The 12007-nt window shown below is 48.1% G+C and overlaps 3 protein-coding genes across 4 annotated transcripts; 1 reads left to right on the top strand and 2 right to left on the bottom strand.

Annotated features, from left to right (window-relative positions):
- Nucleotides 1–152: 152 nt before the first annotated feature.
- LOC115404525 (tetraspanin-9) lies at nucleotides 153–3372 on the top strand. The gene is made up of 9 exons (XM_030113885.1): nucleotides 153–325; nucleotides 1301–1338; nucleotides 1464–1553; nucleotides 1695–1886; nucleotides 1964–2038; nucleotides 2117–2218; nucleotides 2299–2430; nucleotides 2768–2851; nucleotides 3085–3372. The coding sequence occupies exons 3-9, from the start codon at nucleotides 1491–1493 to the stop codon at nucleotides 3154–3156; spliced, it is 720 nt and encodes a 239-aa protein (XP_029969745.1). The 5' UTR covers nucleotides 153–325; nucleotides 1301–1338; nucleotides 1464–1490; the 3' UTR covers nucleotides 3157–3372.
- amdhd1 (amidohydrolase domain containing 1) lies at nucleotides 3176–6856 on the bottom strand. The gene is made up of 9 exons (XM_030113868.1): nucleotides 6720–6856; nucleotides 6490–6596; nucleotides 5175–5239; nucleotides 4834–5111; nucleotides 4527–4752; nucleotides 4029–4153; nucleotides 3855–3948; nucleotides 3617–3777; nucleotides 3176–3517 (listed from the first exon to the last, which is right to left on the bottom strand). The coding sequence occupies exons 1-9, from the start codon at nucleotides 6854–6856 to the stop codon at nucleotides 3412–3414; spliced, it is 1299 nt and encodes a 432-aa protein (XP_029969728.1). The 3' UTR covers nucleotides 3176–3411.
- Nucleotides 6857–7053: 197 nt separating this feature from the next.
- Nucleotides 7054–9618, bottom strand: snrpf (small nuclear ribonucleoprotein polypeptide F). 2 transcript variants are annotated; one of them, XM_030113891.1, is made up of 5 exons: nucleotides 9451–9618; nucleotides 8108–8233; nucleotides 7950–8014; nucleotides 7227–7311; nucleotides 7054–7195 (listed from the first exon to the last, which is right to left on the bottom strand). In XM_030113891.1, exons 1-4 carry the CDS (start codon nucleotides 9451–9453, stop codon nucleotides 7245–7247), a joined length of 261 nt encoding a protein of 86 aa, XP_029969751.1. In that variant the 5' UTR covers nucleotides 9454–9618; the 3' UTR covers nucleotides 7054–7195; nucleotides 7227–7244. The 2 variants fall into 2 exon arrangements, with proteins under 2 accessions (XP_029969751.1, XP_029969750.1); XM_030113890.1 differs by having other exon boundaries at nucleotides 7054–7311; nucleotides 9451–9604.
- Nucleotides 9619–12007: the final 2389 nt, after the last annotated feature.

The raw sequence follows: 12007 nt of genomic DNA on the forward strand, positions 1-12007 counted from the left end.
TTTTTTTTTCCAGAGCGCTCCCCCTGCCCGGGTCTTTGACCGGGTGGACGAGCTCCGTGCATCCGCCGGCCACGCCTCCCAGGGCGGATGCGCGCCCCGGTCAGACCCCCCCCCCCTCACCTCCAGCCGCTGCCCGCTCCGAGCTCCGCCCTCCCCGCAGAGAGGCATCCTCCTCCTGCTTTCCCCCTGCGGACATCGAGCAGACTTCTTGCGGGCTTCGCAGCTCCTCCAGGCCGCCGGGTCCGCGTTGTTTCCCCGGAGCATGTGACGCGCTCTGCGGGGGAAGCCAGCGCCGTTTTCGGGGAGATGATCTGGTGACGACGCGGTGAGAAACTCACTTTTTTCTCCCGCTTTCTTTCTTCCCCCCGACGCTGCACATGGAGAACAATCACGGCCGGAGCCTCGCCGAGACGGTTTATTCCCATCAAAGCGAACTTTAACGGCTTTTAGAGCAGCATTATGGAAGAAAAGTCGAATAAAAATGGCGCCCGTTACTTTTTAATCGTTTTTTTTACAGAAAACTTTAGTTTCTCCGCAGACTGAAGTTCTGTGACGTCACAGCCACGTCACTGACGGTAAACAACAAAGACGAAACTTTATCAACAAAAACAAACTTTGTTTTCCTGGAGTGAGAAACTTAAATACGTCGATATTTGTACGTTAGAAAGTCTGTTTTAGGACAAAAATAAGCTAAAATCAACCTGTTTCTGTTTTTCTGTCGAAACGTTGGAAATGCTTTAGAAATGATGAACAGTTCAAATCCGTCTTCTCTTCTGCTGGGTCCTTAAACAAACAGTCAGCAACAAAGTCGAAAATGAGGTTTTTAGATTAACAAGGTGAGAAATAAAGTACACAAATTAACAGGGAATAATTCACAGAATTATTCATGTTATTTTGTTAAATTATTTCACCATTTCCTTTATTTCACCAGGTTAAAAGCTTCATTGAGATGCAAAATCTCTTTTCCAAATGAATGATTCTGTTTCAAAGCTCTTTCAGTTTGACTCCAAAGTGAAAAGTTTACATTGAAATAAAGCAATAATTTATTTTGTAAATGCAGCAACATCACTCAGCACCCTGATAGGTGAAAGGACAAGACAGATTTTATCTCAGAAGTAACTCTAAATTAGGTAGTTCTTTATTGGAATTGTCAAACCTGAAAAACTTAACATTTAAATAAAATAAATGAGAAGAAATTAACCAAAAGTTGTGCTGCTATACTGTATATTTTCTTGTTTGTTTCTTATGTCCAACACGGCTTCTGATTTAAAAGTATGTGCGTGTGTGTGTGTGTGTTCAGGTCCACCTCCAGAGTGTGTCCTCCTGCCCGTTGACGTGGTGAGCCCCTCACACAGTCAATGAACTGCTTTGCCTGAACATGTTGCTGAAACAAACTCATCAGTTCCGCTCACCTGGGGTGTGAGTGTGTGTTGTTTAACTGTAATTTTCTTGTATTCGCAGTGTGTGTGTGTGTGTGTGAGACTCCAGTCATGGCTCGTGGCTGCATCTGCTGTGTGAAATACATGCTGTTCCTCTTCAACCTGCTCTTCTGGGTGATTATTCCACTTTTCATGAATCAGCAGTGAGATCAGTGCCTTGCTCAAAGCGCCGTGTTATCGTGCAATCGGCAGGAAATGAGTGCTCCTGTGTGTGTGTGTGTGTGTGTGTGTGTGTGTGTGTGTGTGTGTGTTCAGCTGGGCGGCTGCGGCCTGCTGGGCGTGGGTGTGTGGCTGTCGGTCTCCCAGGGCAGCTTCGCTGCCCTCTCGCCCTCGTTCCCGTCGCTGTCCGCCGCCAACCTCATCATCACCCTGGGCACCGTCGTCATGGTGACGGGGTTCCTGGGCTGCCTGGGTGCCATCAAGGAGAACAAGTGTCTGCTGCTGAGCGTGAGTGCACGACGAGTCGACACACACACAACGCCGAGCACGGCAGCAGTTTGATTGTTTTTTCGTCCGCTCCTCAGTTTTTCATCGTTCTCCTGATCATCCTCCTGGCCGAACTCATCCTCCTCATCCTCTTCTTCGTCTACACGGACAAGGTAAGGTAGCACCGAAGAAGTTAACCCGCTCTCCATCCCGACATATCCCACAATGCACGGCACGGTTGGTCTGTCCAGGTGAGTGAGAACGCCAGCCGGGACCTGAAGGAGGGGCTGGTGCTGTACAACACGGAGGACAACACCGGTCTGAGGGAGGCGTGGAACACCATCCAGGGCCAGGTAAGGCGCCGTGCGCTCGCTCCGCTCCGCCCGGCGCCGTTCCCCTTTGCCGTGACGCACTGTGTGTTTCTGGTCGCCAGTGGCGGTGCTGCGGCGTGGTCAGCCACAGCGACTGGTACGCGGCGCTGCAGGAAGACGTGGTCCCTGACCGCTGCTGCCAGCAGGTCTTCCCCGGATGCGGACGCAACGCCTCCAACGCCTTCTGGACGCGGGTCAGTAATCACGCCGTTCAGTCAGGGCGGGCAGCCCCCCCCCCCCCCCCCCCCCCCGGTGGTCTGCGGTGGGATTACAGGCGGACAGTCTCGTTCAGTCTCCCACTCGTGATTCAGAGCAGCTGCTGACAGTGCTGTCATGATTCTCTTGCTAATGACACACCGCTGCTCCAGTGTAAACACTCATTTTGCTTCCCGCATGGGGGGTTTAGGTCACAGGTGAAATTTTCATCCACACAGCGAGTGTTTTAAATAACTAAGATGATCTAATAACGGAGTTTCCACCCCCTCCGGGTGGGATTCCTCCCCCTCTAATGACTGTTTTGTGTGTTTTCAGGGTTGTTATGAGAAGGTACAGGAGTGGCTGGATGACAACAAACACCTCCTGGGAACCATCGCCATGTGTGTGTTGGTCATTCAGGTGAGCCGCGCCAAACAACACCGACAGGAGGAGTGAGCAGGGGGCAGGTGTTCACTTTCCAGGGCTGTGTTGAGTGTTTATATCACATAATTATCATTATCCTGGAATCAGTGGATCAACGCTGTGCATAAATGTCACAAAATACTGAACAATGTGCACAAAATATGTGCATTGAAAAAGATGCTCTAGTATTGGGGTTAATCCAGCCCTCCTCCATGTTGTTTCGTCCCCAGCTGCTCGGCATGGCCTTCTCCATGACCCTGTACCAGCAGATCCACCGAGCCGGGAAGAAGTACGAAGCCTGACAGCATTTCACCACAACCAGCTCTTAATACATATATATCTATATCTATATCTATCAATCACTTTTTTAGTAAAATGATCATTTATGGTGTGTGCCACTCATGTCTGCACTCGCTTCCTGTTGTGAATAGTTGTAGTGGTTCTCAGTGTGTTCTTCAGAGCCATACCTGTGGATCTGTGCTGTACTGACATGTTGAATAAAGACACAGCACTCTGCACTCATTTGGACTTTCCCTTTAGTTGCTTCACACTGGAGGTCAAAGGTCGAGGGTCTTGTCGTTGTCGTAGACGACGTTTCCCCCGATGACGACGTAGCGGATGATCTCCTGGTGTCCTCCCAGCTGGTAGATCAGATGCTCCCATCTGGACGCATTGAGAGAAGCAGAGTCTTCCTCAAACCAGGAAATGAAAACATGACCCTGCATTTAGAGCTGAAGAACGTTGACTCCTCCCCCAACCCACCGTGGGGCCTGCAGCAGCAGCAGGTCTCCCTGCTTGTTGACCTCCACAGATCCGTGTGTGTGCGAGCGTCCCAGCGCGTAGGCGGCGTTGATGGTGGCGGCCGCCAGCGCCTCGCTCATCGACATCCGCATGTTGACGCAGGCCAGGTGCATGACGAGGGGCTGAAAGCAGTAGAGAGGGGGCATTAGAGAGAGGGCAGAGGGCTTTTTGTTGCCCCTCCCGCTCCAGCTCGACTCACCATGGAGCAACAGTAAGCGTTTGGGTTGAAGTCGCTGCCGAGCGCCACGACCACTCCGGCGTCCAGCATGGCTCTGGCTCGAGGCTGAGGCAGCCTGAACACACACACACGCATCACCGTCACACACACACCACATAGACACAAAGGTGAAGTGCTGTGATGGTGTGTGTGTACCGCAGGATGTAGGCTGTGGTCGGCAGCAGGACGGCTGCAGTCTTGGCCCTCGCCATGGCGGCGATGCCCTCGTCCGTCACCTCCTCCAGGTGGCTGATGGCCAGCGCCCCCAGCTCGGCTCCCAGCTGACAGACAAACAGGAAAACGGGAGATTCACCACCAAGACTGTCCAATGTCCCCAATCAGCGTCAAGTTAGGGTCAAAGGTCAACCCGAACGGGAGTCCAGAATCCCAACATGTGCTTGATGAGAAAGAACTTCCCTGAAATAATAATTTAAAAAAGCCTATAAAAAAAGACGGTTTCTCTAAACTGAACTCAACTCAACTGACTAAAACTGAAAACTTTTCAGGCACTGAATGGAATTAACTTCTGTTGCAGTACCTCCACAGACCAGCAGGGCGCAGCCCCTGCTTTAGGCCTACTGAGAGTTTTAAATGAACCCTCGAACCAAACCCCGGGTATCCTGAACACCCCGGGTGAATCGGCAGCCCTGGTACCTGAGCAGCGTTCATGGGGTGCAGCTCGTCTCCGTGGAAGTTGATGTTGAGGCCCATGAGCTTCCCGGCCTGCAGGATGGAGCGGGTGGAGTCCAGGTCGAACACCCCCCGCTCACAGAACACGTCGATGTTGTCCACGCTCAGGCGGCCCGAGGACATCTCGGCCTGCAGCCGCGGCAGCTGGACCTGCAGGACGTCCCGAGTGGCCTCTGCGACCGTCTTCCCTCTGCGGCGCCGCCGGGAGACACCGGCTGAAGAGGACGCCTCTGTCTCTGTCTCACCTGTGTGATCTGCGGCGGCGGCTCACCTGGGCACGGCGTGCGCTCCGCAGTAGGTGGAGGAGATGTTGATGGGCAGCGTCCTGCGCGCCTCCTCGATCACCTGCAGCATCTTGAGCTCGGTGTGAAGCTCCAGGCCGTAGCCGCTCTTACACTCCACCAGCGTGGTGCCGGCGCGCTGCATCCGCAGCAGCCGGCCGCAGAGCGCCGCCAGCAGCTCGGACGCCGCCGCGGCCCGGGTGTGCTCCACCGTGAAGTGGATGCCGCCGCCGGCCCGGTGCACGTCCATGTACGAGGCCCCCGCCAGCTGCGGGCACAGCGGCAAGGTCACAGCGTGTCAGGGGTCAGAGGTCACGAGACGGCAGGTTACCTTCATGGAGAACTCGTGGACTCTGTCTCCAGACCACACCGGGTGAGTGTGAGCGTCAACCAGCCCTGAAACGCACATCAGTCCCCCGTTACCTCTGAGAGGAGGCGGGGGTCAGCACAACATCTGGATCTGCAGCAGGAAACTCTCACAGAAATGGTAAAATCTTTTCCCCTTGCGGACGTCATCAGTTTCCATAGTTACGCTGACGATACTCAGCTGTACTTTGTCGCGTCTCCTGATGACTCAGGGCCAATCGAAACTCTTTTTAACTGTATCTCAGACATCAGGTCGTGGATGTCAGTAAACTTCCTGCAGCTCAGCCAGGATAAAATTGAGGTTTTAGTTATCGGTGCCAAAGGCCAGACAGAGAAACTTTTAACAAAACTACTCGATTTTAAACCAGCACAATCACAATTTTTGACTCTGAGCTGAAATTTTTCCCACATATTAGAAATATAACAAAGATTGTTTTTTATCATCTGAAGAAGCCAGAGTCAGGCCAGCAGGAGGTGCTAATCCCCCAGCATTCTTGGCCCATGACTTCTCTTGGTGTGGATGGTGGTGTATCCCATGATGCTTAAGTGGGAGTGTGTGTGTTTGTGCGTATGCGCATTTGTTTGCGTGTGAGTGCACGTGCAGTTTTGATGGTGTGGCTGTTTTAATTTCATTGTATATTGATTTTTTTTTATTTTAATAGTGTAACACACTTTGAGCTGTATTTTTATTATGAAAAACGTGTTTATAAAGATTAATTTGATTTGAAATAAATCAAAACAGCTGAAACATCCAGGACTGAATAAAAAAAAACAGTCCCAAAAACTTAACAATTTGCATAAAAAAAACAGGTAAGATTGTGATGAAATAATTAAAAACAGTCCAAATTGTTTCTATTAAGTTACATTAAGAGTTAATTAGCTATGTTAACACAGTTGCTAACGACTAAAATGACAACAATGGTTAAAACAGGAAAAAAAGAGGGGCGATGGCTGAAATTGGCTGTAAAAGCAAAAACAACGTAATAAAATGTATCTAAAATGTAGTTATAAAATGTCATGAATCCAACATCAGGTTTAAAATCAATTTTAGATTATTTCAGATAATAAACATGTCTTGCAGCTTTATTAGTGAAACATCTCCATGGGTCATGAAGGCGACAGTGTCCTTGAGCAAAGCACTGAACTCTGAGGATCTCCCAGTGATCAATGGCAGCAGATCTAATATTTAATGAAACACCTGCATGGTGGGAGCTCGGGCTGTGAAAGCCGAAACGGGAGTGTTCTCCAGAGAAGAAAAGCTGAGTGAGGCGGAGCTTCACCTGGCAGGACGCACATCCCCGTGGCGTCGATGACTTTATCGAAAGACGCCTCTGAGAACTGAGCGCCGATGGTTTCTGCAGGGCCCACGGCTTTGATGCGCCCGTCGCTGCAGGACCACGGCGCCACCGCCGTGCGGAAACGTCAAACAAGAAGACATGAGGTTTGATTCACGGCGTGTGAATCTCAGCTTTACGCAGCTTGCTGCAGCCGCTGAGGCTCTGGAACTCACCTCCCGATCACCACGCTGCCGTTCTCCACCACGCTCACACTCTGCATGTCCGCCTTGGTCAGGTACTTCTCCCCGTTGCTGCAGATCAACACCACCTGCTTGGCGTTTTTCACCAGCAGCTTGTGGTTCGGAGACATTTTGGACATTTCCGAGCTTCACGAATGAGTGAGTGAATGAACGAGTGAGCCTCGTCCGGTTTGAGGAGACGGCAAATATTTGTGCGGCAGAGTTCAAAGTTCACAGAGACGGAGAGGGGAGGATCAACTTTTAACAGAATCAAACGTCACGTGACGAAGAAAAGACAGAAAAAAAGACAACAGGAGCTCGGTTTAAGAAAGTTTACAATAATGACTTTTATTTGTGACGGCATCGACACAGCCAGTAAAAAACAAAAGGAATCGCCTGAAAGCTGCTGGAATAACAAACCTAACCCTCCCCCCACAGTTTCACATGGTGAACACACACACTCATTCACACACACAGAGATACACACACATGAAGAAACACCAGGACGGGCAGTCTTCATCACTCTCTCATTTCTCCATCCTCTTCCTCCTCCTCCACACCCCGGATGTACAGAACGTTGTTACACCTGAAACAGACAGTGGAGGGAAACAGTTCACGATGAGAGCAGAGCCAAGCAGAGCTGCAGGGAAAACTACTTCCTGTTTGACGACACACTCAGAAACTGCCTTTAGGAAGTCCTGATGAGGTGAATAAAGACTGATCTGGAGTCAGACGGAGCAGGAATCAGATGGAAGGTTCAGATCAGGAGGCACATGCAGACCAGGCTCACGTCCAATCAACCGCACCTTCTGCTGTGAACTGGCTGAAACTTCTCCTGCAACTGTTGCATTCTGGGAGTTTTTCCAAACCCCCTGACAGCGTGGCTCTGAGGCTGGTTTGACAGCAGCCAGGCCGCTACCTTCTACGGCAGAATCACCGAGATCACTGATAAAATCAATCTCCTCCATTTGCTGGGAGGTTCAGTGGGCTGGATTTGGCCCACAGGCCTTATGTTTGACACCCCTGGCACAGGAACACTGTCAGGCACCATAGAACCCTTTCTAGGTTCAAGATTTCCACTTAGTATCTGCTGAATGTCTAGCGTGTCTCCACTGGAAACCCTCCATTGCACAGAGCAGGAAAACCAGTGGCTGCGACCGCAGGGCCCTGAGCAGTGGAGTGTTTCAGAGCATGTTTCAGAGCAGTGGATCGTCGCTCACAGACCTGATCAGCACTTCACCCAGATGTCCTGCCAGCGCTCCGTCCACGTACTCCTCCGTGTTCGCCAGCTGAGAGCGAATCAAACACAACATGCAAACATGAGCGGGACCATTCCTGTTTCAACCATCCATCAATCCACTGCGTTTCTTGTTTCCTCCCACCTGCATGTTCATGTAGCCATCCACAGACACCAGGTAGCCTTTATACTCCATCCCCCACTTCAGCTTCACCATGACCGGCTTCCCGGTCAGGCCGTTCAGGAACGGCTTCGGGTTCAGAGGTAAACTCTGATTCAGACACAAACAACCACATATTAATCACTGTATCGGCATAACACACTTATCAATGTTTAAAAAAATCATCAACACACAGCGGTTCATACGATTAATCATGAGGCTGAAAAACACCTGGAGACGTAACAGTCAGCTTCTACTTGATGATATCCACAATATGTGAAGTTAAAACCAATATGTACATGAGAAGGGGCAGAGTTAATGACTGTGAGAGAGCCCACTTCAAAATTTACAATATTCAAAGTATGTCAGGGATCATCATCCACATCATTACAATAACAATACTGTCTTCGTTATTGTTTACATACTCTGTTCTTTTCTGAGAATCGAAGAATCAGAAGCCTATATTTTCATTGTTAGTAAAGTTTGTGCAAGCGCCACACTACAAGGAGGCATAAAAGAGCACAAGAATTCATACAAAACACTGATCTATTTAAAATCAAAAACACAAACACTCACACGACAGCCAGTTATTGAACTTAATGTATTTAACCTTACAATCCACTGTAATTCTTCTGTGTTTTGTAAATTTGGATCTGATGATGATGTACTGAAGTATTCGAGAATTAGTGCTGTTTCTGTATTAAATGATGAATTTAAGTTCAAAATGATAATGTAAATGACTGATTATATCCAGTGCAGACATGCTGAATGCTCTTTTGCCTTTAGTGAATCATCCTTTTCTTCAAGTGAACACAAATGGTTGTTTAACTTGTTATTAAGAGAATAAACTTCATGATTATGAACAATGAGCTGATGAACACTACATACCGTCTCAACAGTCATGTTTAAATTATTTAAGACATAACTCATTATATCTTACGACACCCCTGTTCAGACGTGTGTGGAACATCTATTATACAAAAGATTAAAGAATTGAATCAGTTTTTGCATTAACATTTTGGTTAAACTTCACACTTTGTGTAACACATCCTACATTTTCAGGCCAAATTCAAGCATAAAACACTGGTTTCAGACACATATCAAGAGCTAAACGCAGACACAGCCGCTGTTTCAGGGGATCTTTAAGATAATAATGTTGAAAAATCTGTGAAATTCATAAATGTTTGGTCCACAGTTATGAATGAGAAGCTAAATGAGCTAATGCTAACTAGCTAGACGGTAAAGGCTTTCTATTCTCACGGTGAAAGACTAAAACAAAGAAAAGCTTCCAGCTGAGGCACAAACGAAGGATTCCAGGCTCTACTCACCATCTCGGGTTAAATATATCAGGTTATAAATGAAGAGTTTGTTGTATTTTCGTCACGAAAACGTTGGAAAGGCTCAGAAGCTGCAGCACGCTTTACCGCCACACAGGAAGTGAACCGGAGGAGCGAGCAGCGGAGGGAGGGAACAGCGCTGTGACAGCGACACCAGATGGACAGGAGGTGGTACTGCACCCACACGGCAAACGCTGACTAAAAAGTTAGATTCATTCAACCAGAAAAGTTTAATTTGACCAGAAATGACACAATCTTCTCTTAACAGATTATAAGATGGTGTACAAGAAGCACCATTGTAGCATTGGTGCAGGGAACCTGATCATAATGAACAGCACTAAGAAAAAAAGAGCAAAATATCAAGATTCCGAACCACAGCATCAGGCAGACTGCTGTGCTGAGCAGAGTGAGAGAGACCCTCCACCCCGAAAGAGGTGGAGCTCCTATCTGAAAATGAATGAACAAAAACACCAGAGGAGACGTTCATAAAGCTGCTTCGATCGTTGTAAGAGCCAATACATTTTCTATTGATTATCAATACATTTTGCACCTAACTGTTTTTATTCAAATCTAAGATTTTTTCTTCACAATGGTACTTCTTGTACACTGTCTATAAAAGTAACTTCCAGGCAAAGTTTGCCTGGAGTATGAATCATTTCAGGCTGTGGGGTGATTTTTGTGATCTATTGATTACGCTGCACAAATAATAGATCTTTATCAAGGTTCGGGTTAACCTTTATAGAAAACTAGAAAAATGCAAAAAATAAATAGATTGCAGGAATGTAAATGGTTTTGAATGATAGATTGCAATCATTCACATGCTGATTAGTTTTGCTAAAATGTGGAATAGGATGGACGGATCTTTGCACAAATGACATCCATTACTTGATCCATTACTCGTGTGCCTGACCCTGACCCTGGAGTGACTGATCTGTCTTCCCTGATGCCTCAGCATGGCTCTCAGCGCCCCGGCTCAGAAGATGCTGCAGGTGTGATTCCCGCTCCACTTCTGTCAGCCGGAGCAGGTGACAGTCAGATCTGGGTCGCTCAGCCCTCCGTCTGGACAGCTTCTTCCCCGCGGACACAAACCGTCTGCACGCTTCACATTTTTGTACCTGCCGGAGTCCGGCTGTCACAAAAGTATCCAGCAAGTCCCAACCTGACGAAATGAATAAAAGCAACTTCCTTACAGTACAGGGCCGGGCCGGGCCGGGCCGGGCCGGGCCGGGCCGGGCCGGGCCGCCTCACAAGGAAACAAATGACTCCAGAGGATCAGTGCATGTTTGAAATCCTCCTGTCCTCACATCATGTGACTAAAAATAGACAATAGCACCAGAATGAGATGTAAAATGATTTCAGTGGAAGAAAAGACCCTGAAGTCACACGAAATTACTACAGTGTAATTTCTCTGACCTGAGCTCTGAGCTCCACCTCAGTCTGAAGATGGTCCAGGAACCCCGGATCTGAGAATAAAGACATTAACAGAAGATCAAGAAGTCGAAGTGTCAACCTGTCATCCAGGTAGTTGAATTCATTTGCATTTGTGGCCAGGGCTTAGCCTAAGGTCCATCTACACAACAACAACAACTTATGTTGCCATGGCAACAAGTCTGCCACAAGTATGACTGTGGTGATGATGTCACATCAAATGTTCTCATTGACTGATTCTATTCTCTTCTCTACAGGCGTTCGCAGCCATGGCACAGACTGACAGTACAACTGAGAATATGGCTTTCAAAGTCAACCCTATGCAACCCTGTGACCCCGAGGCCGATTTAGAGAATGAGATAGTTTGGGGCTGTTGCCCGAAATTAATGATCTTGCTGAGAGTATCTCTGCTTCTCTGCTTGACTTCTCCAACAGGGCCCATGGTAGTGTTACTGTGCGATGCAATTTTCGTGGGAGGGGCGTTTATGTTGGCACTATCTCTACTGCTCAGAGACCTCATTCTAAAAAGCAATTAAAAGAAAGATTCAAGGGAATACGTAAATGAGCAAAGAAGTGTTGCCTTTCTCTGAAGAATAAAGAGTCAAAGTAGTCTGTGCAGGAGGTTACAGACAGCCCATGCCTCCCAAAAAACAAACTGAGAAAAAAGAGAGAATTCAGAAGGATTGTATTATATCAACATGAATAAAAATGCAATGTTTCCAATAGCACAGCCATTTGTCTTTTATACATGTTCTCCTCCTTTCTCTTTCTGTCCCCTCAACCCAACCGGAACAGTAGAAAGCTGCCACCTCTGAGCCTGGGTCTGCAGGTTTCTTCCTTTAAAAGGGAGTTTTTCCTTTCCATGCTGCTTGCTCATGTGGATCTGTTGGGTTTTTTTCTGTAAAAGTGTCTAGAGATTGAAACTGAAGCAGACAGGAGTGTTAAGTGGAGTTTGCACCTTCTCCCTGGGAATGAAAAGAACAGAGAGATTTGAAAAAAAAAACAAAAAACAAACATGAAATGGCAAAACAATCAAGAGAGACGGATCAGGGGGGTCCTGATGGAGCTGGGCCCCGGGGTCCGGCGGGCTGTTCCTTTAAGCGGCGGAGCCGCGCCGTGG

This window comes from Salarias fasciatus, chromosome 17 (assembly GCF_902148845.1).
Source record: "Salarias fasciatus chromosome 17, fSalaFa1.1, whole genome shotgun sequence".
NCBI classification, from domain to species: Eukaryota; Metazoa; Chordata; class Actinopteri; order Blenniiformes; family Blenniidae; genus Salarias; species Salarias fasciatus.